Raw genomic sequence first — 26,072 nt, forward strand, 5'->3', positions numbered from 1 at the left:
GGATGGAAATCTGTCAGAACGGTAGGGGTACCAGACATATATCTGCCAGAGCAAATAATACATGAGCTGCAGATTTGCCTGGTGCCCAGACTAGGTACTGCTGCTATAATACTAGCGTTACTACTAGTGCTGTTACCAGTGGTGGAATGTAACTAAGTACATTTAATCAAATACTGTACTCAAGTACAAATGTGAGGTACTTGCACTTTACTTGAGTCTTTTCTTTTCATGCCACTTTCTACTTCTACTCCACTACATTTCAGAGTGACATATTGTTCGTTTTACTCCACTACATTAATCTGATATCTTTAGTTACTAGATAATTTACAAATTAAGATTTTTGCACACAAAACACATGTAGTTTATTACATATGATGTTTTATTATCAATTAAACTTCCAAACAATACAGGCCTACAAGTACAGCTGAAATGATTAGCCGATTAAACACTTAGCCTATTGATTGACAGAACTGTTTTGATCGTTTCCAGTTTCTAAAAAGTGAGGATTTTTCTGCATTGAGTACTTTTACTTTTAAAACTTTAAGTACATTTTCCTGATGATACTTACATACTTTAACTTAAGTAACATTTTCAATGCAGGACTTTTACTTGTAACAGAGTAATTTTTACAGTGAGGTATTAGTACTTTTACTTAAGTAAAGGGTCTGAATACTTCTGTTCTATGTCCAGTAAAGAATTTGTAGGATAACTGCCTGACACGCCGGATGTCCCTCACCTTCCGCTCGTTGGGAAACAACAAACTTCGAGCTAGCAAGCTACACGCTGAAAATGGCAAGTTTTGTAAAAAAAACAAACAAGGCAGGCCTGCTTGGTTCTTAAAAGAATGATTGTGAATATTTACAAATAATATGTTCACGGCATTTACTATGTAACTGGAGGTTTTGGGACCGATTGGTGGGGATTGCTACGTACAAAGTAGGCCTACACACGGTGATACACTGGTAAGAGCAAATTGTGTTTAACCATGTATCCAGCGAACTTAAATACCTCATGTTATGTATTGTGTGAACAGTTTACTTCATTTAAGATTTTATGTGGATTTTCTTTTATCTGCAAATGTTCCGCCAAAACAAGTTTCTTCCCGAGACCATTTTGCAGAGCTGCGTCCGGAGAATAGGTCCGGAGCTCCACCACAGACAATTGTTTAAAGAAATGCAAAGAACCCAGAGCGTCCCCCCCCCCACTAGTTTTTCCACTTCAAACATTGTAGTCTGAATTATGTACACGAATCCTCCTGATGTTGTTGTAGGTCACACCCTTTATGTGTTCTTTTCTATTACTGTGTTGCCACACCACTTTCTGTGAGGAAGACTTGTGGTGATTCTTATATAATCATAATGTGCCATATCAATAAAACGTCCAACAAGATATTTTAAGTTACGTCATTCACATTTTAATGCATTTAATGCCCTTTTTATTTTACATTTTAAACCAACCTTTGAGAGCACCATTGATAATTGCTTTTACATCAGTTGTCTACTCTTTAAGTAAAATAGTAGCTACAGTAACAGTACTAATACTATATATATATATATAATGCTGCTATAACTATTAGCATTGCTTCTTCTGTCACTATTACTTTTGCTGCTAACACTATCATTACATTGTACATACTAAGAGAAAATAGAAAGAAGATAAATAGAAAGATATCAAACTCATTTTCAACTTGCATATTAAACTGTGTGATTACAATGTCACGTTCACATGTGTTTGTTTTCTTTTATTCTGAATAGATAAAACAGAAAGTGTTACACTAACGGGCAGAAGGACCATGCGGACTCCTGCAAAGACAGAGAGGGGCCGGGCTCTCGTTTTCCCATGCATCACCATCTACTGACATTGGCCACTGCTCCACATTAAAGACCCCGCATTCGTGAAAAAAAAGAAAAGAAAAAAGAGGAACCATCTGACAACAAGAGCAGCATCCACTGGTAGCTGCCGCACTGTTATTTGCGCTCAGCACGTCGTCAGAACAGAAGCCCCAGAAACTTAAGAGATAAAAATGGCCCAAAGTGAGATGCAAAGAGGAAGTTTGAAGAGCGAGGAGTTCTTTTTCGATTCCGAGGCGTCCCTCTTGGATCAACAAGATCTGGAGATGGCTAGTTGCCCTTTCAATGACGTCTTCAACTCCAAAGACTCCCACATGGAGCAGATCAACACTTTTCTGAAAAACGTACAAGTTTTGCTGGAGGCTGCTCGGTTTCTTGAGAGCACCGAGAGGAAGGACGGAAGTGAGTTTATATGTGCTGCGTTTGATCCTTGTCATTCCTCTGAATTTCAGGAAAACAAGACTTCATTGGCAATAGACTCAGACAAAAGGGCTGAGTTCATTCAACTAAGCACCACTGCCTGCTATAAGCACAGCCTGCACCAGACTAATATGAGAGATACCATTGCAATAATAGGAGAGTTTAAACAGATATGCTTTTATTGTTTTCTGGACTGTTTATCTGCATTATGGGGCACTAGCCTACTGTGCATCGCTTTTGCGCCTGCACAACTCTCAACCCAGGAATCTGTATTTTTTTCCCTAAAGCATAGCTAAAGCAATATGATATGATTGGTTTTGTGTGGGTGTGCATGTAGAATACCACTCCGATATGATAAATCTGACCACATTGCAGCGCCTTCCAACTCAGTTTAGGATGATGTCATTGTGCCCCCGCAGACTCGATCGAAAAAAGCTCCAACTTTATAGATAAAACGCAAAGGATACAACTTAATGGTGAATATGTATACTATATATATATATATATAGGCCTATATATATATATATATATATATATATATATATATATATATATATATATATATATATATATATATATATATATATATATATAAATAAATAAATTGTCTCGACTTTCTTGTTTATTACTTAAGGAACGAACTCGATGGGTTGATTTTAATTGGCCTGATGCTAAGAAATCCTGGCCTATGTATAATTTAATGGCAGATCATTTGTAAAAAAAATGCAATATTAAAAACGAGTTTTTATGAATTAATTATTAATGATGTCCTCGTTTCCTTTTTAACGAGTCATGATTCAAAGACATTGGAAAATAAGCTGGTTTTCTGTCGCTTTCTCGTGCGTCTGTCCGTTGAAGTCTGTTTTGTGCAGAAAAGCCGACCATACGGGCTAATGCGTTGTAAGAGACCTTTAAGTAATATAACCTATAATGTAACGTGGGAATTTTGCAGCGGCACAGCTCCACTGCTCTTCTCGATTGTTTGCTTCCTGCTATTTGAGGGCGTGCCGCACTGGTTTCCACATGGCGCAAAGCTGCTCTGCGGTTGGTCAGCGGCGAGCTCAACCCTCGACGCCTGTCAAAGCCATCCGCCAATCAGACGTCCGGTCGTTAGCGACGTCATGTGTTGCTGGGCCTGGCTTCAGCCGAAAAGTACACCCCCATGGTCCTGGTGAATCATGGGATTTGTAGGTTGTTAGGTTTTTTTCGCAGAGGAGAAGAGACAATTGTGAAGAATGCATGTGAGAGGAATAATTTACACAAAATGAGTATTCGTGTTTAGCCACTAACACATCAGACAACCACTTCAATCGATCAATTAATAATTGATGATCTAAATTAGTTAATAGGATTCTTTTTAGAATACAATTGTCAAACCTGTTACAGGTCTGAGGTGAATATTTAATTTGCTCATTATAATTTATTTCAACATTCTTTTTTCTTCATTGTCATCAATAGCAACAATAACCTAGATTGTGCCTTACCAGAATAATAATCACCACACTGACTTCCAATAATTTCTGTTGACCTGTTGCCTGTGCACTCTCCCACAGATTTATACTCAGGAACTGACCTGCCGTAGTTACAGTTAAATCATAAGTTAATAACGGACGTTGTTTGACTTGGTAAATCGCAGTAAAGGCATGCTCAGTTGTGAAAATAATGAATAGTGTGCGTGTTTGTCAGTATTTTATAAATGCACCGAAAGACTCCGTTTCCCAGAATGCATCGCGTTAGACCGTCCTATCCTCCGCTAGTTCCCCGCCTCTCAACTGTGCAGTAGGTAAACAAACAGGAGAGGAGAGGAAACGAGCAGCAGCAGGCTCTGGGCTACATCGGGGGAAATTTTATATTGTTTATATCCGATTTTGTACAAATTTAATATCGTGTTTCCTAGAAACTTTTTAATACTTTGGTACACTGGTTTTGACATTTTCTAACAAGGAAACCTGGCAAGGATTGGCTGTAGCTTGCCTGCTTGGAAACACTGTTTCCCTCTCTCCTTTCGACAAAAGCTGCTGATGAGCCAGCGAAGACTGTACACGATAATAACACGACGTGTTTGAAGTACCACTCAGTGTAATAACAACAGATGCACTGTCTTCCCTGTATTTAAAAGAGACCTGTCGTTGCTGTAACGTTATCTGAAGAGAGCCTAGCTTACGTTAACGGCAGCCAGCCTCAGGAAAGAATGACGGCTGTTCAGCTAAATATCCAACGGTTATTGGAAGCTGCGGAATACCTAGAAAGGAGAGACAGAGGTAATTTCAAGCCTGGAAGCTGAGAAACGTATCAATAAACGGCGTCAACATCTGCTCTGTTGACTGCTTTTGAAATAGGTAGCCTAACGGTAACAATGAACACCAACATAGGAAGTGTGTCAGCAAATGTAATCACAACCGGTGTTCACGTCAACCTAAAGGACTGTACATAGGTTCGAGAAAGTGTCACAAATCGTCCATAGCTAACTGTTAACCACACATTTTCTTCTCAACAGAGTGTGAACACGGATATGCTTCGACATTTCCATCAAGTCAGAACACAAACTACCAGAGGCAAAGGAAATTTCGAAATAAGAAGTTCAGTAGTAACCACAATAGGTAAGAAACTGCTCTCTTTCATGGTGTGATCCCTAATACATTGGCAGCACTGTTAACGCTGCATATATTTGCTTTTACTGATACATGTTCGTAATTTGTACATGCGATTCACTGGGAAGTGTTGCAGACCGCTTGTGGTCTGATGCCAATGCGTTATCGCTACGTTTGGTCAACAAGCGAGCTGTCACCACAGGGTGAATAGTAAAACATGTCCACGGTCCCAAAAAAAGTTTGCATGGATGTTTCTCAAACTTGTAGAAACGTATATGCATAGGTGGTGCACACATATGACCGTCCACACAGCTGATTAGCTTGCTTGGGGGAGGAGGTAGCACCAACGGCTCTACCAGCTTTTCAGCAGCTGATTGTCAAAACGGGCTGCAGGTGTAGGGACCGTTGTAAAAGTGACGGCTTAAAACGAAAAAATGTCATTTGTAATATTGTGCACTCCTCTCACCCCTGGTTAAATAAACCCACAGGCTTTTGCTTTATTTCATATTGAGTTATTGTTTTTAGGTTTTGGTGGTAGTCTTGCTCATTTTCTCCTATGCATGAGGAATTCTACACTGTGGGAGAGAGGGGTAGTTTTGCCTTCTGCCCTGAAGGGGAAGAACAGCTATTTATGGCTGGTGTTGCTTGCAGACTTCCAAAGGTGAATGCGTGGAGCCTTTTTTCAGGACTAATTGATATTTAGGAAATCTGTACATTACTGTTCCACCTTTTATATACAACTATATATCCTATAAAGCAAAGCATGTTTGCACTATTCATGTTTTTCCTCCTTTTGTATGCACCATCAAGCATTCACAACATCAAGCTGTTGATGTGTTGTGGAGCATATGTTTAATAGTCTTCTCTATTGTGCAGCTGGATGTAACAGTGTTTGATAATCCCATCATCAGCTGCCACAAAGATGAAGGCCCTTGTCACGCACAGTGCTCTCACTCACTCATGACAGAAACTTGCATTTAGTACTAGAAGGAGCAGAGAATCTCCCTAAGTTAAGACCCATTGGTATCGTGTTTTTTTTCTTGGTGCTACTAGGCTGCTTACATTAATCTATCCATTGACAGTCATACATCAAACGCAAGCCCCACTCTCTCTCTCTCTCTCTCTCTCTCTCTCTCTCTCTCTCTCTCTCTTTTTTTTTTTTTTTTCTACTCTCTCTCTCTCTCTCTCTCTTTCTCTTTTTCTCTCTCTCTTTTTTTTTTTTTTTTCTCTCTCTCTCTCTCTCTCTCTCTCTCTCTCTCTCTCTCTGAGCCTTTTAATATTAATGTAAGAGCGGGCCACAAACAGGAACTGCGCATTACTCATCATGAGCCCAGAGCGATGCATAGTTCTGCATGGCAACAGTCACGATCAGATATAGGTCTGAGGCCGTTTTCATAAAGCTTCCAAAGAGTTGCTCCTAATAGGGGACTTCTTCTTCACAAATCACTCAGTGAGGTAGCATTTAACACCATGTCTCAGCTTCCTGTTGTGATGCAGTTTATTTCATTCCCACTGGAATTGCACACCTTGCAAACCAACAAAACCGCGTTATTTGTATACCCCTAGTGCTGTAAGGGTCACTGATGTCTGGTCATTAGTGCTTTACTTTATCCAACAGTCCTCTTTATGGCCTGCTATAGAAATAGGAGAAATTGTAATTAGTCAGGTGTTAGTTGTGAACCACCACTTCACAATGTCAGATTACATTGTCCACAGAAGCCAGAGAGGTTTAAATAAAACATCTTCAACTTTCATCTGCATCATCTTCTAAGTGTGCATTCTGAATGACAAAAAGAGATGACCAATGATGGGGTCTAAATGATATCCTACACTACGTTATATATTTGATCCTATTCATTCCCCTCCTTTGAAATCACTTTGGGGACATTCCAAAATTAATGTTAAATTGACTTCTTTGACATATGATAATATATTAATGATTAGAATGACTGTAATAGTTCATTCTAAACACAGTTTGATGTCTGGCTCCAGCTATACAGTAGCTACCTTGTCAGTAGCGTGTTGAGGCTTAAAGCGATGGGCTTATCTGACTCTGTCCTCTCTTGCCTACCGTTTATAGCAAGGTTGCTTTATCTCATTGACCCACTCTGTGTGTGTGCAATATACATTACACACAAGTATGCTGCAGTTGTGTGTGGCTTTGAGCCAGTTTGTATTGTATTGTATTGTTGTTGAGCTCCAGACACAGATATATCTGATTCAGGCGACAGGGAAAGCAGTTTGTGATGATATAAGCCAATGGGAAAGCAATCTGATTTATAATGATTTATAATCTCCCTGAATGAGAGGCCATACTAAGATTCAGTTTGTGTGTCGCTTGATTGTGGGTGGCTTGGTTCCAGGGCCAGGGCTGGGCATCGAACGTCGATACTTTTATGGCACCGACCGAAATGCTCCGATCGTATGAATATCGAAAAATTGTTTATCTTTCGGTGCCAAATAACGGTACCTGAGAGCGCGAAAGCGCAAGCTTATCTGTCCTCTCTGCATATTAACAGAGAGCGGAGCTCCCCCCAACACACACACACACACAGACACCCACACACACACGCACACACACGCAGAGGTGCGGACGGAGTAAACTCGAGCAAACTATGTCGGCTCTGCAGTTTTGTTGAAGTCACAGTGAGTCACGGCAATGCAGATAAAGTGGTTTCAAGTGTGGTGACAGTTTTTCAAAACTTCACGCAGACAGTGTTTGCTGCGATATGATATTAATGGTGTAGTAAAGTGTTAAAAGTGAAAGTGGTTACGGTGCTGTGACGTTACACTTCCTCTGAGACAAGCAGGCACAACGGTGGTTTCTGTGCCCTGGTGACTGACTGACAGGCTGAGGTTGTAAGGCAAGGCAACTTTATTTCTACATCACCTTTCAGCAACAAGGCAATTCAATTACATTCCTTTGCACTTAAGTTAGTTCTCCATTAGTTCAATGTTGACAACAGGGCAGTCACCAAGTTTATTGTTAAAGGTCCCATGGCATGAAAATTTGACTTTATGAGGTTTTTTAACATTAATATGAGTTCCCCCAGCCTGCCTATGGTCCCCCAGTGGCTAGAAATGGCGATAGGTGTAAACCGAGCCCTGGGTATCCCGCTCTGTCTTTGAGAAAATGAAAGCTCAGATGGACCAATCTGGAATCTTCCTCCTTATGAGGTCATAAGGAGCAAGGTGACCTCCCCTTTCTCTGCTTTGCCCGCCCAGAGAATTTGGCCCACCCATGAGAGAGAGACATCATGGCTTTCAAACCAAGGGGTAAGCTTCGCTTCAGAACTCGAACCTCCTATGGCGGCATTTTGATGCTACAAAGCCATCACCTCCCGTTAGCATTCCACTGACTAGCATTCATTTTGACGTCACTTGACAGCGAATAACTTTACATCTGAAGCGTTTAAAGACTCTATTTGTCCATTGTTTATTTCTAAAGAAACACGACAATGTATAAAAGGCTCCATTACCTTGTATCTCACGTTATGGCTCCGTAGCAGACGTTTTTGTAAAAATAGGCTAACGATTGTGTCACATAGTAGAGGAATTACCGTATAGTACAGGATAAGCTTGCAGGCAGTTTCGACTTACATGAGCTGTTTAGTTTAATTACTAATGTTAAAGATGCAGTAGGTAAGTCTTATAAAACTAACTTTCTGTCACATTTGCTGAAACTGACCCTATGTTTCAGTAGAACTACATGAATTATGTAATATAAAAAAATCCAGCTCCTCTGGCACCACCTACAGCCTGTACTGCGATTGGCAAAATACCACCGCTCCCGGTTGATTTTCTCCAATCAGGGCCACGGGGTCTATCTGCCTGTCAATCACTGCTCAGGCATGTACACGCATATATAGCGTTCTCCCCTTCCCCCTCCCTGCGCACGAGCTGGAGAAAGGTTTCCCAAAACTCCGGTGAATATTGGAGTGGCTTTTCAGAGGTGGCGAGAGCTCCGGGATTTTAAAGATCTGAAGAATGATGCAGATGTAGCCACATTTCTTCTCAACAGGTAACATAATTACCATGAATGATTTATCTTTCACTTGGTTATTAGTAGTCAAAAGTCCACAAAGCTACGTTGGTGAGGATAATAGTAACGTTTGCACAGTGGTCGGTCAGATATGATGCTGAAATGGCTAACGCTAGCCTGCTAGTTAGCATCGTTTTACTGTTGGTGAGTAAAGTTAACGTTGTGTTAGTGTTTAGTTATTGAAAATGTTGTCTGTCTGACATGCCGGCAGTTCTGTCAAACTCCCTTGTGTGGGAGGGGCTTAGGAGACGGTTTGGGCTGCAGCAGAAAGGGGGGAGGGACTGAGAAGTTGTCGATGTTCAAATTTGTTAGCAAAGTCCTGGCTCTTCACAATCTTACCTACAGCAGCTTTAACTAGCATTTTAGTTAGCAATAATTAGCCTGTGCCCATGTTATCTCCTTACATATACCTACACTCTCCGTCTCTTTAAGATTGGGAATGATTGAGATTTCTCTTGGCACAGCTACCAGAAACTTACAACTTTCAGACATGTTGCTCACGTCACATCTACGTTGTCTCTCTCAGTTGGAGGCTGCGCAGTAAAGCTGGCCATCACCGGAAAAGTGCTTCTAATATCCTTCACTGGTCTCCGTCCAGAGCAACGGGGTCTATTGGTCCATTATATACTGTTTATGGTTCAAACAAGAAAAGTGGCAGTTGGTCAAGGCCAAGGTAATTTTTTTTCATTTTGATAACTGTTTTGATTCACAATTAAGGTGGAAAATAATGGTTTTGTGTTTAATGCATTTTTGTTGATGTTGAAATGGATTTTAAAACATATAGTATCGAAAAAAGTATCGTTAAGGAACCGGCATGGAAACTGAGGTATCAAAATTGGCACCGGATCGAAAGATTTTGAACGATGCCCAGCCCTATCCAGGGCTGACATAAGGCCTCGCTTATTTTCAGAGAAGCAGATGGTGTTTGTGACATCAGTGTTGCCCTAAAATAAACTTCCATTTCTAAAGTTATTTATCTATGGGAAAATACTTGGGGTTTTCACAAAAGTTTCTTTATCACTGTCTGTATCATAACAATCTTTTCAAACTAGTTTTTACCATCATTTGTATCTCTAATGGCACTTTGATAATAATTATACCATTTTCATCATTCTTAAAGTGAGATAATCAGCCAGAAAAAACTGACATAATTACACACTACACCAAATCAAATTGTGGTGAAATGCTCAGAGGTCGAAAAAGATTACAAATCGTGATGAGGGTTTCCAAGCAACTGAGACAATGCAAGTACGTTGACAGTATGATGACGCAAATTATGCACTCCAAAGTATTCATTTTCTGGCAGCAAAACTATTGCTCTGACTCACTGTTACAGGAATGAGTGGACCATTATAAAGTGATTATAAATCACGTTAAAGCCTGAATTGAACACAAGACTGTGAATATTTATTTTACCTACAAAAAAAACAACATTTTGGAACTGTGAGTCCATTTTTTCAGATGATGTTTATGAGGGTAGTAGTAGCCAAACAGATCAAGCTGGTTTTATCAGTTTTGTGTTTTTTATGTGTAAGTGGTTGGCTGATGCAGAGCATGGTCAGTCATGCATGGCTACTGTAGGGTTGTAGAATATGAAACCTGTCAAGAGCATGCATGTGAGCACTTAAAGGTCCCATGACATGGTGCTCTTTGGATGCTTTTATATAGACCTTACTGGTCCCCTAATACTGTATCTGAAGTCTCTTTCCCGAAATTCAGCCTTGTTGCAGAATTACAGCCACTAGAGCCAGTCCCACAATGAGCTTTCCTTAGTATGTGCCATTTCTGTGTCTGTAGCTATTGAGAGTGGGGGTGTGGCCTTGACCAACTGCCACTTTGCTCATTTCTCTCTCTCATGGGTGGGCCAAATTCTCTGGGCGGGCAAAGCAGAGAAAGGGGAGATAATCTTGCTCCTTATGACCTCATAAGGAGCAAGATTCCAGATCGGCCCATCTGAGCTTTCATTTCCTCAAAGGCAGAGCAGGATACCCAGGGCTCGGTTTACACCTATCGCCATTTCTAGCCACTGGGGGACCATAGGCAGGCTGGGGGAACTCATATTAATGTTAAAAAAAAACTGATAAAGTGAAATTTTAATGCCATGGGAACTTTAAGGCTTAAGAAGTGGCCCGGGCCAGCTTACATGTGAGCCCTATGTTTTGCTGTGATAGCAGCCACTCAACCTGGCCATACACCTTGTCATGTTACATCACATACTGCCACAGTTGACCTAACATCCAGTCTTGCAAACCCAACTACATGAAATGTAATGTATTAAAAAGAGAGACATACAGTGTTTTTTTATTGGTGTAAATAATTTAACTTGAAAAAATAATTTCCTGTGAGGCAGGGCCAGTTTTTACAGACTGGTCCCTCTGTTTTATCCCTCTCTACCTCCTTCCTTTATCTCCTGTTTTCTCTGTATTTCCTGCTTCCGTTTTAACAAGGCAGCAGTTTCGTCAGCTCAGTGTTAAAAGAAAAATAGATGAGGAAAGCATAATGCAGTATTGATAACCCACATATAGAGAAGAAGTGCTGTGTACATGACTCAGGAGAGGTTGAGTTCATCATCCCCCCCCCCCACTCCCCTCTAAAACCTGCTCCCCTTGAGGCGCGGTGGAGTGCAGTTTGTGGGGATGGGAACTTGGCCATTTAAGCATCAGGAGGAGAGCTTGTCTCCCTTCAGTATGTTGCCACACAAAGAGACTCTTAGGAACCAGCTGATTCACTTTACATTATTAACAGAGCACTGAACCCTGACGTGTGTGTGCGCGCGTGTGCGCATGTATGCTCGTCCTTCGTGTGAACTCTAGTGGCTGCAGTGTCACACACACACACACACACACACACACACACACACACACACACACACACACACACACACACACAGAGAGAGTCGTGCTGTGCATTATTGAGGAAGAGGCTGTATAATGCCACAGTGAATGACTGGTTCAAGTTGACGTTTGTTTAAAGGCTTTATTTGACAACTTATGTTTTCTGTCTTTGCAGGTCCACACATAATGAGCTGGAGAAGAATAGGTGAGTTGGCATTACATTTTCAAAACATTTCACCTTTAAATCATAGAGCACAGCCTGCAGGCACATGCACACCCTGCCCTGACATGTTAACAAGTCCATTATGTCCTACTTTCATTTTGTCCCACAACGGGTTTTGCCCTTCTTCCAGAAAGCACTTTCTCCTCAACAGGTCCTTAAAACCAAAGGTAAGGGGTGACCCAGTTGTGTTCACTTATAACATTCCCTCCTCCCTGTTTTCCCCCTCTCGTGCACACACTCTTTGCACCTTTTTAAAGTTATGCAACAGTTTTGTTGCCAAGCTAAGGGCTTCAAGTTACAGGGGCAGGCAAGGGTGCATGCAGGCAGAGCTGGAGCTTAAGTCAAAAGTTCAGCGCTCGTTTTGATGCAAAGATGGTTTTTGATTTGTATGTAGTATCGGCAACCGTGTCAGCGTAATAGCCGAACAAAATGTCGTTTCAGTAGCTTTCCAGCCTGATCAGTTTATCTCTGCATTTAAGATAGTATCTACAGTGAAAGAAATGTGGGGTATTCAGGAAGACCTCGGTTTGTGATGGTTTACCACACAGTCTGAAGAGAGCAAACACTGGTTTCTTAGAGGCCCTTATCAGATTGAGTTCACCACCCACATAAGGTGCTTGCTGGTGTTTATGCTCTGTGACTTTGCAGGCTTCAAGAGTCAAGCCGTTACGGGTTTTCTTTGACACCATAAATAAGAGAGGCTAGACTTGCAGGATTTATGGTATGTGGGGAAAAAAAAAGCTCGCCTTCCATTTCATTATCTCTGACGGTGTTGGTAGAATGAAAGGATGTGGGAGGCTGGATCCATTCAGTGTAATTACATATCACCTCGGCCTGTTTTTCTCACCATTCTCCGCCCTGGCAGCCTCTTCTAAAAGGATGGGAACATTGGAAGGAGAGGCGTCCAGTGAGTTAAATATAGACAAGAGTTGATGTGTCATCTTGGTGCTCATACGCAATGCCACACAAGGCCAGCCGGTCGGCTGACTGGCCTCGGCAGATTGCAGCACCCATGTGGGGTTGCATTTTTCCAGTGTTCCACCCACACAAATACATTTTTTTTAAAAAGGTGCCGGCTCAGATGTTTATTCCTACAACACAGTGTGAAGGTCTGTTTTGTCACTCCTTGCACATTCACGCAGCCAGGCACTTTGTAGTATGGCCTGTTCCTATGGCCATTTATGGGCAACAGTCATCTCTGCCAATCTGAGCAGACCAGTGTAAAGCATGTAGATGGCAGAACAGAAGGGATCCATGTTGGCTTGGTTCAGCACTGAATTATGGTTACTGCAGAGTTATGAACCATTGGAGAGATAATTTAATTGAGTGAAATGAAATTCTCTGCATACTAAAATTGATGTAGCATAATGTAAAGAGACTACAAAGGTGATTTGCCCACGCGTTTGTGTATTTGACGGCATAAGTGTTTTAATTCCCCTCATGAGTATAACGTCCATTGAAACTTGCATTCTCTCCCTCCTGCTTTTTCTGGCTCCACCTTGCAGGACTGTGCAGCCGTGCAGAGAGCTGCAGCAGAACGGAGTGAGCTGGGAACAGGCCGTCCTGTACCACGCCACCAAATCCAGATACCGACACCCTGTTTATAACACAGTAGGTGTGGGGTTGTTGCTTAGTAGTTGGAACAGTACAAGACAATTCAGATTTCCATTAGCAAAGAAAGAGGGTAAAAATGTAAATGGTAATCCATCTTTTTAGAAGCACACTTAAAGTCAGAATCGTTTATAATCCCCCTTGCCCTTTTTCCAGCAGTTAATCCAATTCCCTTTTAAGCACATGCCTCACTGTAAGCTATATGTATCAGGCATAGTTGTTCACCCAAGTGTGTCAGGCTTATAACATCATTCTACAACAGCAGCAGCTTTCGTTCCATCTCAGCAGACTTCCAAGTCGTGTAAATTGGAGGCAGCTCCTTGATGGGGCCCTTTTTTTCTCAAAACTTATCAACCCTGCATATCTGCCGCCAGCGAGACGATTTGCCTTGCATGGCTACCATGGGTCCTGATAACCTCTGTGACAACTAGAGTTTTCGCGACAGCAGAGACCACAGGACGCGGATAAAGGGGACCGAAAGAGGGAGGGGAAAGCCACATTCCAGATGCACACACTGTGCGGCGGGACCAGATAACGTGGTGGCTCTGCTGCTTTGATCATGTACCTCCTAACAGCCCTATTTCACTTCCTCATGTCACTACTAAATTACACTGCCTCAGTAAGGTTTAACAGTTAAAGGCTTGCATGTCCGCGTGTTGCAGTCCACCGCTTTGATCTCACAGTTTTTCTCCTATTAGTCGTTTTCCTTTTTTTTTTTTATGTTGATAACATATTCTCCAGCTCAGTTTAGTTGTTGGACGAGCCTTGTTTGTTAAAGTGTTTTACAGAAAAACACCAAAGTATTCTGTGACCCAGGGTTTAGTCTGTTGTCATTCAACCTGTTGCTTTTTCTTCCCTTTTGTATGATGACTCTGTTTATGGATAATCAATACACAGGCTTTTACTGGCTACAATAAATCCACAAGAACCATCGGTTATCATTTACCCTCCTCCTCCACAGCGACTTATTCATTTTAATATTGTTTATCAAGGCCAGGCTTATAATACACACAGCAAATTATATTTCCCCCAGTGCCCTGGCAGTGGAAGCAATATTAGCTTTTCTACTTGATTCTTTACCAGAGGAGTTGGGCAAACAGTGCGGGTTAAACACCTTTCAGTGTGTGCCTGTGGAATATTAAAAAGTCTCAGTCTTGCCCATTAGAGTTGGGATTCGGTTGTCCTTGGGTGGCATGTAAGGAGCATCTGTGAGGCCTGTCCTCTCCAGACTGGTTTTGGCTCAGTGGTATGTGAAATGGTAAATGAAGACAGTCAAGCCTCATTTGTAATAAACTTTGTGTGTGTTTGTGTGTGTGTGTGTGTGTGTGTGTGTGTGTTTTAGATATCTGGATCTATGGTCAGATTTTTAAGCTTACTCATCTTTTAACTTAAAATATCCTATTAAATGTTACCATTACAACTACAGGCCTTGTGATACAGTAGTTTTAGTAATTAACGCACCACTGAAAATCATTGAATAGGTGTCACATTTTTCAATTGGTACATACCTCTATTAGGATTGAAGCCCAATTCATGTATTCCCATTCCTTTTAACCAGTGGGCTATAAACTCAGTACTGTTGTTCCAGCCTTGGGCTTGGATGAGCAGTCAAACATGAATAAACCTGGGCTACATTTTCTCTGGCTGTGCTGATGCTCCATGAAGAAAGCCAAACTGCTTCACTAGTCTTTCTGTTGTCTTCCCAGTGAGTGCAGCCTATTCTCAGGCTCTGCTGCAGGGCCTAAAACTGGGACCATTTGTTCTGACCAACGTGATGACTTGTAAGCTTTTCTTGGCTCAGAAAAGCAGCTTAAGGGACTTGATCTTTGGTCTGGTGAGCCCAGCTAGAGCATGCACACGTGCTCGGGCACACCCCCCCCCCTCCCCCCTCCTCTCACTGGCCACCCATTGCTAGTCCTTAACAGCCAAGCTTGGCTTTGGCTTAGCTTTAGCTAACGACCGGGTCAGAGAACGAAGAAGTAATTGACAGGCTGATGGGATGAGCAGAGGGATAGGTCAAACACACCTTACTAAGGGATGCCTTGAGCAGCACGCAAGCCTGATCCACACTCCCACTGTGTCAGTGTGCACACAGTGGGCATTTCTGACTGACCGTAATTAACACAGTGACACATAAGCCAGTATGACTAGTTAGTGTGGGACTAATCGTCACAAACAGTCAGATGGTGACAACTTGTGGCTGTGGCTCAAAGTCTGCCTCCCTGAGAACCAGTGTGGCAGGTGCCCAGTTGTACTGAGGAGGTCATATTCTTTCCTTGAAGTGAAGTTGGCTCATAAGATGTTTGAAAGTACCTTGTTTAAACTGTGTACTTTGCACACCATTAAAGCACATACTTCAGCCAAGAGGGACTTTCATTTTAACTTGTGCTATGTGTGAGTGAATAACCCTGCATTGATTTACCTTTCGCACCTACCTGCTGGGTTGCCAGGTTTTCTGACAGTAGAGCGTTTTTGTGGATTGGCACTCTCAGTGGGCCAGTCACATTACATTGAGGAACTGAAAAATCCATAGTGTGTGTGTGTGTGTGTGTGTGTGTGTGTGTGTGTGTGTGTGTGTGTGTCTTATAATTATTTTTATTATTATTATTATTATTATCTGAGATCAAATCATCCTTTTTTATTTGCTGTAATTTTAGTATCAAATGCCATAATTTGAGATTCATATCAGCTACTTGAGAAGTGCCTGGTGAGATGCAAAGACTGCAGACCTGTACAGTTTTGTGGACATGTCCCGGCATTCCCAATGGCTTGCTGTCAGACAGTGTAGAGTGTATGAGGTCACCATTGTTTTGCCTAACATCCTAAAAAGCCATTCCCCTCACAGATGTTCAGTAGACAGGTGTAAAGAAGGCCCCACACAGGGGATTGGCTGGATGTTGGCACTTGAAAGCTCACCCATCACTCCAGTCTTGTCTCGCTCTTCTGACCTTTGACTCGTGTTATCTTGGCGCCTTCTTGTTCTGCCCTTATTCGCAAAAGTGCATCTGCACAGCATTTCCGTGGAAGATAAGTGTAACCAAACGGAACAAGGCTGGATGGGCATGCAGGTTTAGTCAGCAGGCTCTCTAGGCTTGTTTGTATTTTAATGACTGAAATGGAAACATTTGTTTGTAGTAGTTCAAATTAATCAAGTTGAAATGAGGACTGTATGTTCGGGCTGTGCTGCAAAGTGTGCAGTTCCTCCCACATAATGTGCTGTTCAACCTGTTCCATTAACAGCATTGTGTCGGGCTTGTTGATAATCCCACTTTGGGCCAAATGGATAAGGCTGCGGTTACATACTGTTCCTGAAAGAAATGCTCCTGTTTTCCTTCTTCCTTCTCGGAGCAGCTTGTCACGTTAGCAGCCAAGCTAATTTGATCTGTAACTTAAAGATTGAGAAAGAGAGAGAGAGACGAAGATAGAAAGAGGGGAAAATAGGATGCTTGCTGAAAACATAAGAGAGATTCAGTTATGCTAAATCTGACTACGGCTTCTATTTTTAGCCATACAACTGGGGAAAAAGGGGAAACACCACTGCCTTCTGACCAATCATAGAGGTTAGCTTTTCACCAATGAGAGGAAGAAGCAGTGAGAGAAGTCCCCACCCCTGACTCTCGTAACAGCCTCGCATCCTTTCTCATCATCAGTGCATACCCATTATTTGCTATTTCTGTGTTGAGAACTAACTCCGGTGGAGTGGCCTATGTGCCAACAGGGTTAAGTGACTTAAGTGACAAGAAAAGTTAGTGAGTTCGACCTAGGTGAGTGAGAAAGTGAGTGGGTGCCTCTTTGTGTTTGGACACATGAATGTGTATTTGTGCATTAAAGGTTAATATAGAATATTTGGATTACACTCCTACCCCTGCCCTCTACTGGATGCATTAAAACACACCCACAGCTGTAAAGAGGATATGGTGTAACAGGGCAACCCCCTCCCATACACACATCCCCCCCCCACCACCCTCTCCCCTCCCTGCCCCCAGAGCAGCCAACATCTGGCTGGATCTCCCTGGCTTTACACCAGGCCCATTTTCGGAGCCAGGCCATATTGGAGTTTTAATCCAAAGCCTCAGCCCTTACCCTTCGAATCACACAGGGCTAAAGGGCAAAGTGAGGGTTGTGGGTGGGTCAGTGACGTTGGCCGGCGTTGTGCAAAGTGGGATTCAGGAAGATAGCAGTAAGAGTTCAGTCACATCATCCGTACATCCCGAAGACGTATGTATTGATGACATTGGTTATTTGACTTTTAGGCGGTGTGGTTCTTGTGCAGTGCACCTAAAGGCATGCCCTTTCCTCCATCTCTTTTCCCCTCTGTCCCACTAACTCCATCCTACTCACTCATCCCTCTCTCTGACTCTGTTTCTATGGCCGTCTCCTTTTGTTAACTCCATCTTTGTCTCTCGCCTTCTTTCTTTTCTCTCTCTGTCTTCCGACCTTTGTCAGTGGAGCAGATTAAAAGGCAGTGTGCACGTGTGAACTAATCCGTGTGTTAGTGATGGGCTTCAGCCCCAGAGTCTCTTTGCCCCGACGCACAGCTAGCACTCTTACTCCCTCTCAACTCCAGTGAACGCTGCACGTGTGTGTGAGTGTACGTGTGTTTGAGCACGTGTTTATGTCTGTGGCTGTTGCTTAAAGAGGGCAAATTTCTGCTCTATTCTTTCATACTTTTCCTCTTTCCTTTCAAACTTTTTGGCTTTATCTCTGTCTCTCTCTCTCTCTCTCTCTCTCTCTCTCTCTCTCTCTCTCCCTCTCTGTTTCCACTTTATTCCAATCTGTCCTCCATCCCTCCTCTGCGCTGTTGCTATGCATGGCGGATCCTGTTTGTGGCTTCAGCAGGTTTAGCGTGACAACAGCATTGGTCTGCCTAGTAATCAACTGCGTTGTTCTTTATTTACCACTTGGGATTGGTTGAGTAGGGGTGGGGTGGGTTCCTGCATGTCCAAATTGATTTTGGAAGTCCCGTTTGCATTTTATTGCCCCCAGTTTCCAGTGTGGTTTCAGCCCTGAATCCATATGCGTTTTTACAGTAAGCTTTACTGCCAATTGGAAAGACTCTCTCTCTCTCCTCCACACACACTGAATCTCTTTTTTGGGATTGAGGTCACAACTGCCTGAATGCTCAGAAATATCAAAGTCCCTTTCCCACCCACCCAAATGCAGCAATGCATTTTCACCCCCTCTGCATTTCTTTCTTTCCCTGCCATCTAACCAGAATATGGGTCATCATCCAGCATAGTTCCAATGGCGCACCAAGACTTATTAAAATTGGTTTAATTCCACTGACAAAAAAGCGGTTTGTGTGTGTGTGTGTGTGTGTGTGTGTGTGTGTGTGTGTGTGTGTGTGTGTGTGTGTGTGTGTGTGTGTGTGTGTGTGTGTGTGTGTGTGTGTGTGTGTGTGTGTGTGGGAGAGAGATGAGCATTCCCCTCATTCCTCAGCCCTGTTTGTCTAACTTGACAGTTGTCTGCCAGTTTGGACAGTGTAGTAAAACCCTCAGTGGATGATTGAATGGTTAGGACGTGGGCCACACGCTATCATAAACCGCCAGGAAGGCGGCACCCGGGTGAAAGCATTTTCTTTTTCTGAGGAGCATCCTGAAGAGTTGAGCTGCTGGTGTCAAAGTATGTCTCTACCAATAGATGCAAAGTTCTTGTTTCTTGCTCATTTCATGTTCGCTGTCAGGTGATAGATAAAGAAGTGGAGATAAACAGAACTTTTCTAACACTTACAGTTGAAGTAGCCTCATAGGCACTTAGCTGTCAAAACAAAGGACATACTATTAGTGGCTTAGTTATCTCTTTAGTCCTGTGTCCCTTGTAGCTCGATGAGTAGAGCATAGCTCTTTGTCTTTTTAGGGTTAAGGGTTAAATTTCCACTGGTGCCACACATGCATAAAATATACGCACTCGTGGCACTTTTGATGAATGTGCTCAACACAAAGCATGCACACACATGTCTTTCATGTGTTTTCTAGTAGCACATAGTATTGGGCATTGATGTAAATGTAAATGTTGTTTGCCATTGGTAAACCCCAGTGGAACTCCTAACAGACTGGCTCCCGTTTGTGCCCATCGGTAGTTTCTGGGCAGATTACACAGACAGAACACTCCCCTTCCTCCCCCACTCTGTATATATCTCACCCTATCTCGCTCTGACCCTCTGCATCTATCCCATCTGTCCGCGTTTCATAAAGGGGATGAGGTAGGCATAAGTCTGTCAAAAAAAAGAAAAGAAGAGAGCCTACAGTTGCTGTAGGGCTAAGATGGCTCTAATCTTGTGCGTGCATGTAGAAACGCGATGGACTGACTGACACATCGGCAGTGGACGGAACTTTCACCACACCAGCTTTGATGTGCAGCTTTCGTGTTTGCACTTCTTTTGTCTCAGTAGCAAGCATGTGGTTTAAAGTCCCAAAGGTCAGTCTTTAGGTCCCACTAACAGTTAGTGGCGCAGCCCAATGCATTGTCCAGTGGGTATTAGTGACACTGCAACACGAGTTACACGCAGCGTGCTGTACATGGGCTAATGCTAGAACCATCTGTCAACTCATAAATCATCAACACAAAATTTTCAGCATGAAGGGAACCCTAGAATAACGATTTCACCATCCTAATCCAGACCTATTGAACACATAAACTGGTCTCCATCTGCATTTTTCATTTCCTGAACCTCTCATTTATAGTTCAGATAATAAAGCTGTAATTGGCTAAAGCACATACAGCGGGCGCCAGTTTTGCAGCCAGGCTGTTGGCTCTTTGATGACTGTTCCAGCAGTCAAGCTAGTGAGTGGTAGTTTCCTCTATTTAAAAAAAACAACCCATTCAGTCAGGTGCCACTGTCTGTATGGGTAAACATGTGACCTTGGCTACAACCTGACAGCTGTCATGTGAGAGAGGGAGAATGACCCCCCCATGAAAGAGAGAATGAGTGAAAAACATAGGGGGAATAAAAAACAGACAATCCTAGAAGAGGCATCTTTAGCAGAAAAAAAACAACCTTTGTGTTAACTCAGCGATCCAGAACACAAAGGTGGTGAGCAAACACAGAGAAGCGTTGTTTCCTGTTGTGTTGTGTGTGTGCTTTTTGTTGCATTATAAATGCTAATGTGTATGGGCTACAGTGCGTCCTGATCTAATAATTGCTCTCTATTTCACTATAGATTAAGCGAAATGCAAGGACTTTATTTCACTGTAATTCACTGCCAGGAAAACCAAATTAGCTGAAAAATGGTCCAGGTGTTGATACAAGATGCCAAATGTGCAATGAAAGAATTTGGTCCATTAATCCGCTACACCATCAGGACTGTGATTTTTATTTTATTTTTTTTTGTAATTTATTTTTTATAGCTGTGATCATCTGTCATAAACAGTTTGAATGTGTTTTGTGTTTCCTACAGTCACAGCAAAGCACCATGGGGAAGAAATGTACAGGTTGCTTTGTGGGTTGAGTCCTGCTCCTCTCCATGTATATTGTATGTCACCATCTGCGGAGTATGGATCCCTGTGCCACATGTTGTTTCACTGTATACATGATTTGGGACAGGGAGGCTTACATGTGATTCGCCTTAGCAACTGGTCCAGACCATTTAAGCCACAGGCCTCTCACGCTTGCTATTTTTAACCGTGAAATAATGGATTTGGAATGTTTTGGGAAATAATGCTCAAATGCATACAAAGAAAAACACTTGTGCCCACATTTTCTGTTTGATTTAATTGCCTTCCACCACATAGAGAGATCCTTTGCCGTTGATTTGATGTAGTGCTCAACGGACATGGCTTAGTCTACTTTAAATGAGGCTTTGCATTACAAAATACTCTAATCACTCCAATCATCTTTGACATCGCTGTGAATCATGACTTGCGGCGGCTTTAAATGAGCCTCGACGCTCGAGAAGGAGTAAGGCAGGAGAGGAACGATAGAACTCCCTTGCAAAGTCCATTTTTTCTTTCTTTCTTTTTCTCCCGAAGGGTATAATGATGTCTTAATTTCCTTTTGCATGTTAATTCAAGAGATTTACTCTACTGTAGATGACTAGACGGTCATTGGTGATGTGTAATTAGTGTAATAACTGGGTGAAGGGTTAAATATCCTCCCCCTCTGCATGTATTAGAAGTAGGTCAAATCGTATGTGTGTGCGTGCGTGCGTGTGTGTGTGTTTGCGTGTGTGTTAAATTGGTTTGAGCTAGTGCTGGATTTGCCAAAGAGAAGTGTATCGGCTGGATATCTGACCCTCCCCTTTTAAGAGCGCGTCCAGTAATTATGTCAGACATCTTGGATGGCCTGAAAAGTTATCCATTATTTATGTATTCACAAGTTTGGAATCTAGGACAGCCGTATTTTCTTTCTCTTCGTCGTCTGCGCTTCGCCTACAGCGTTGGTTCCAGAGGAAAATAAGCAGAAACTCTGGTTGCTTTGTCAGTGCCGTTTTTAGCTGCTTTTGGGTACTGAAAAGAAGAAAAAATGCAATTCTCTCCGTGCCACTCTTCAGGCCCAGGTGTTCTTTTTATTGCCATTTATTTTATTCACAGACAAAGAACACTCACATGAATATGCATTTTCCGTTTTCTGCTCAGCCCCTTCCCCTCTTAGTACTCTGCCCACAGGAAATGCCAGGCATCAGATTTGCAGAAATATCTGTCTGTTTAGAGGACAAGTAAAAAAATAAATAAAAATCAAGTAAGACTTTGAGTTTGTATAAGTAACGGAAAAAATACTGGATGGCTTGCTAATTGCATACATTCAAATGTCTTCAAAGCAACAGGATGCACCTGAGCAAGTACAATTATGTATCTGATAATGTAATCCTTGAAAATAACCCCACTGCACAACAAAAGGGAAAGTTAGATGATGTATAAAAGGGATGAAAAAGGAAAATACTTAGAAGATTAGATGTTGTTAGCATTAAATAATGTAGGACTTCAAAATCAAACCGTCCAAGGGACTATAGGGTCCTCATGTGTTTTTATGTGCCAATAAATGTATTTGGCAAATTGCTTATTGCGTATTGAAAAAAACATGTGGCTTGGTTTGAGAAATAAGTTTGCACAAAAAGACACATTTCAGTTTTGTTTTTCATACTCTAACATTTTTGTCAAGTCAGGCTCTGTTTTTGCCCGTTGTCTTTCACTTTCCCTTTTAGCTTTTAGTTATTCTTCTTTTAATTTCCTTTTATCTTGTGATGGCCCTGCCCCAGTATCAGCCATAACTACAACAGATAACTTCTAAAATAACATTAAAATACAATTAGGCCTACATAAAGAAATCTCCTGCTACTTTTTACCTAACTGGATACTCATTGGCTTTTCCGGTGTTACAAAGAAATCTGTGACCCTTCAGAATGTGTGCTCTGTAGTGCCGTCAACCTGCCGTAAATCATTTTGTGACTTTGCGGGGAAAAATCGGACCCGGGCAAAGGCTTTACAAAAAAACTATATAAAAATAGCGTTCTTTTCACTGTCAGTCTTATTTGCTGTTACAGGTCATTTGTGATCATCAGATGAAAAATTACACAATTTCGGGAAACATTCAAAAGTTACATATAGTTACTTTAATAAAGCTAAAAACAATTCCCATCCCGTGTTCTAATATTGATATCAGAGACTAGCAGTGCTTGCTTACATACTGAATGAATTCTATACACAAGGTGTTACAGTCTGGAGGCTTGTGTTTGAACAGTCAGCAGACCGAACATTTGGAATGAGGCTCCTGCAGTCGAAATACAGGTGAAGTTCCTGAGTTTCATTAAAAAAAATAAAAAAGATTCCCGGGCTTGTGGAAAACTTCCTGTGGTTGAAAAGCCCTAATACATGGTTTAACTCTGCAAAAGACAAGAGCGTCTATGCTTTGGTATTTTAACAAGACATTTGCAACTGTTTACAATACCCTCACACTTCTCTCTTGCATTATCCCTCCAGAGTTATTGGAATATGTTGAAGACACTACTGCGCTGATTGCTCTTGTCATCTTGATGGAATTACGGCTTGTTGCTGCCATTACACGTGTTTCACGTCACACTGACACGCATATAAAGAGCTATTTGTCTGGTACTAGTTTTCGACTACAGAGATATCAGATATCCGAATGTGTGTGTGTATTCGTTTAAACAGAGGTGTGTGTGTGTGTGTGTGTGTGTGTGTGTGTGTGTGTGTGTGTGTGTGTGTGTGTGTGTGTGTGTGTGTGTGTGTGTGTGTGTGTGCCTTTTGATCCAAAGGCACATGCACTCTGTGTGCATGAGATGATACAAGGGCGAGTGAGGCTGAGTGCGGAGCTGTTGTTCGCTGTACTGACGAGAGATGTACATATGATGTGCGTAGGCTGTGTAAAATCTGTGGTGGGCAGCTCTCCCATACCAACAGGGAGAGCTTCAAAGTGCTTCTTTAAAAATCACATTAGAGGCAGTTTGGACGCATTTCAAGTGAAACAGCTACAGCAAGAGGGAGAGCGGTACAGAAATGACTGTACAGTAGATTTAAATGTAAATGTTTCTCAGTGTTACTTCAGCTTGGCAACTGAACTGAAGCAAGGGAAGAAGACTGAAAGTAGTTGCATTTGGACAAAAGAAGGGCAGGTCCTGAACGTGATTCATGGCGAGCTGGGATGAGGAGGAAAGGTGTGGTGCAATGACCCGGGGCCGGCTGGCTGCTCGCTCACATGTCAAAGCCAGAAGGCAGATCTGCCTGCCTGCGTACCCATCTGGGGCCCATCAGGAACACTAGCCACAGGAACACACACACAAGCATAAAAGAGACACACACACACACACACACACACGCATACTGGTAGGGAAGGCCGGCTGTGTCTGTGGTGAGCCCGCAGGTCTTGCCTTTAGGATTTTGCACACTTTAATTCTCCCAATTTGAATGGGTGTGTAGTAGGGTATTTTTTTAAAGACATCTTTTGACTTGATCTCTTCTTGCTCCAGTTGTATTGAATGCTTTAAAAATACTTGCAGTGTACCTGTTAAAATGCATGTTTAGCCCTTATTATTGCGAAATAATTTAATGTTTCTGAAACAAGCCACTATTAATTGAGAATTAATTGCGTAGGAGAAGTATGAAAATAGCAAGTGAAAACTAAACACTCCCATCTATACAGCTCTTTTATAAACGCTCTTACAAGCTGCGCACATTTACGCTGTGAGTTCCAGGTAACTCTCGTGAACTCGACTCGAGTCCACAGAAGCTCACCTCACTACCAGAGAGAGCGTGGGATTTCAGAAGCAGCTGTTCGCTAAGGTATACCTGCAAGGCAGCAACAAAATAAACAAAATAAAAAATGTAACATGCTATTATATTCGCTTAGATTCCCAGGAATCACACACTGCTGAATACAAGGAAAAAGGAGGTCTTTCTGCCTGTGTTGTCTTATTGTCAGCGAGGGATTTGATATCCCTGCTGTGCGTGACAGTTTGGAACACAGGTCCTGGTAGCAACTGGCCACGTGTTATATAATCTGCCACAGATGAAGAGTTCCCCATTCAGGCAACCTACAGCTCACTGTGCCATTCATTAGACACTGGAAATACAACAGCAGAGCATTAGTCTTCACTACTATTACTCTGCATTACATATATTTTAGTTTATGTTCTATTTATGTTCTCCTTTGTCACTTTGTTGATCTTTTCCACCCTGTCTGTTGCCATACAGATCCTGTCATTTATTGTGCAGTAGTTATGGCTTTTGATTTTTGTTGTTTTGCTTTGGTTGCTTATTTTGAGTCGTTGAAGGTGGGATATTTCCCATTCAGTATCTTTGTATGTCAACTTGACACTTCATAATAATTGCATCTATGATTTTTGTTATCCGGAGCGTAACATAGCTAACTAATAGCACAGCACAATTGCCATCAGGCATGCTTTTTACTCTCCTTAACATGCTATTGCCAGGGAGCACTGCTGTCAGGAGAGCAGTTTAAACCCTAATAAAAGCGATGCCACATTAACAGCAACCTACTGACACTGTCATCCTGTGATGTCACATCCTTTAATTTAGTTTCCCCAATCCCCAGCTGAGGACATGGAAGTTATGGGGCTGCACAGTAAATCCATCACTGTTTATGTAACTAGCACCAGTCTTTTCTAAGAACTCAGGGAAACAGTAGGACATGTTGCTGGTTGCCCGTGTTACGTGGCTACAAGAGGGCAGAGGAAGGAGAGATTCTGGCTGCAGCACGCAGGTATTTATGGTCACAAGCCGCCACTCATATCGTAAGCCGCAAATGGCTTAAACTCTTTGGCTGTGGGTCTACACGATAAAAACAACCCTTTTCAGGGATTAGGGAGCTGTCTTGGGGGCACCACCAATAGCTAGTAGCTTTTGACCTTTAACCCCTTAGTGAGACAGTTAGAGATAGTGCTGGTGATGCGGACTACCGTGATAAACCGGTCTCTGCCATTATCTTTAGTTGCCTGTCACTCTGAGGACATAGCCATTTTTCTCCCAGAATGATATCTAAAAGTTCCAGTAGTTTGACTTCCCATTACCAGGCGGCCCAGTGTGATG

The 26,072-nt window shown here is 42.3% G+C and overlaps 1 protein-coding gene across 2 annotated transcripts in view; it reads left to right on the forward strand.

Moving 5' to 3' along the window:
• Positions 1–1,857: 1,857 nt before the first annotated feature.
• mxi1 (max interactor 1, dimerization protein) overlaps positions 1,858–26,072 on the forward strand; it is a 34,261-nt gene continuing 10,046 nt past the window's right edge. Inside the window, exons 1-3 of one of the 2 annotated variants that reach the window (XM_039799079.1) lie at positions 1,858–2,252; positions 4,768–4,870; positions 11,913–11,942. In XM_039799079.1, the coding sequence (XP_039655013.1) occupies positions 2,024–2,252; positions 4,768–4,870; positions 11,913–11,942 (362 nt within the window). In that variant the 5' untranslated portion in view covers positions 1,858–2,023. Of the gene's footprint in view, positions 2,253–4,061; positions 4,532–4,767; positions 4,871–11,912; positions 11,943–26,072 lie in introns of those variants that run through there. The other variant, XM_039799087.1, reaches the window with a different exon arrangement.

This window comes from Perca fluviatilis, chromosome 1, assembly GCF_010015445.1.
Source record: "Perca fluviatilis chromosome 1, GENO_Pfluv_1.0, whole genome shotgun sequence".
In the NCBI taxonomy this organism is placed as follows: domain Eukaryota; kingdom Metazoa; phylum Chordata; class Actinopteri; order Perciformes; family Percidae; genus Perca; species Perca fluviatilis.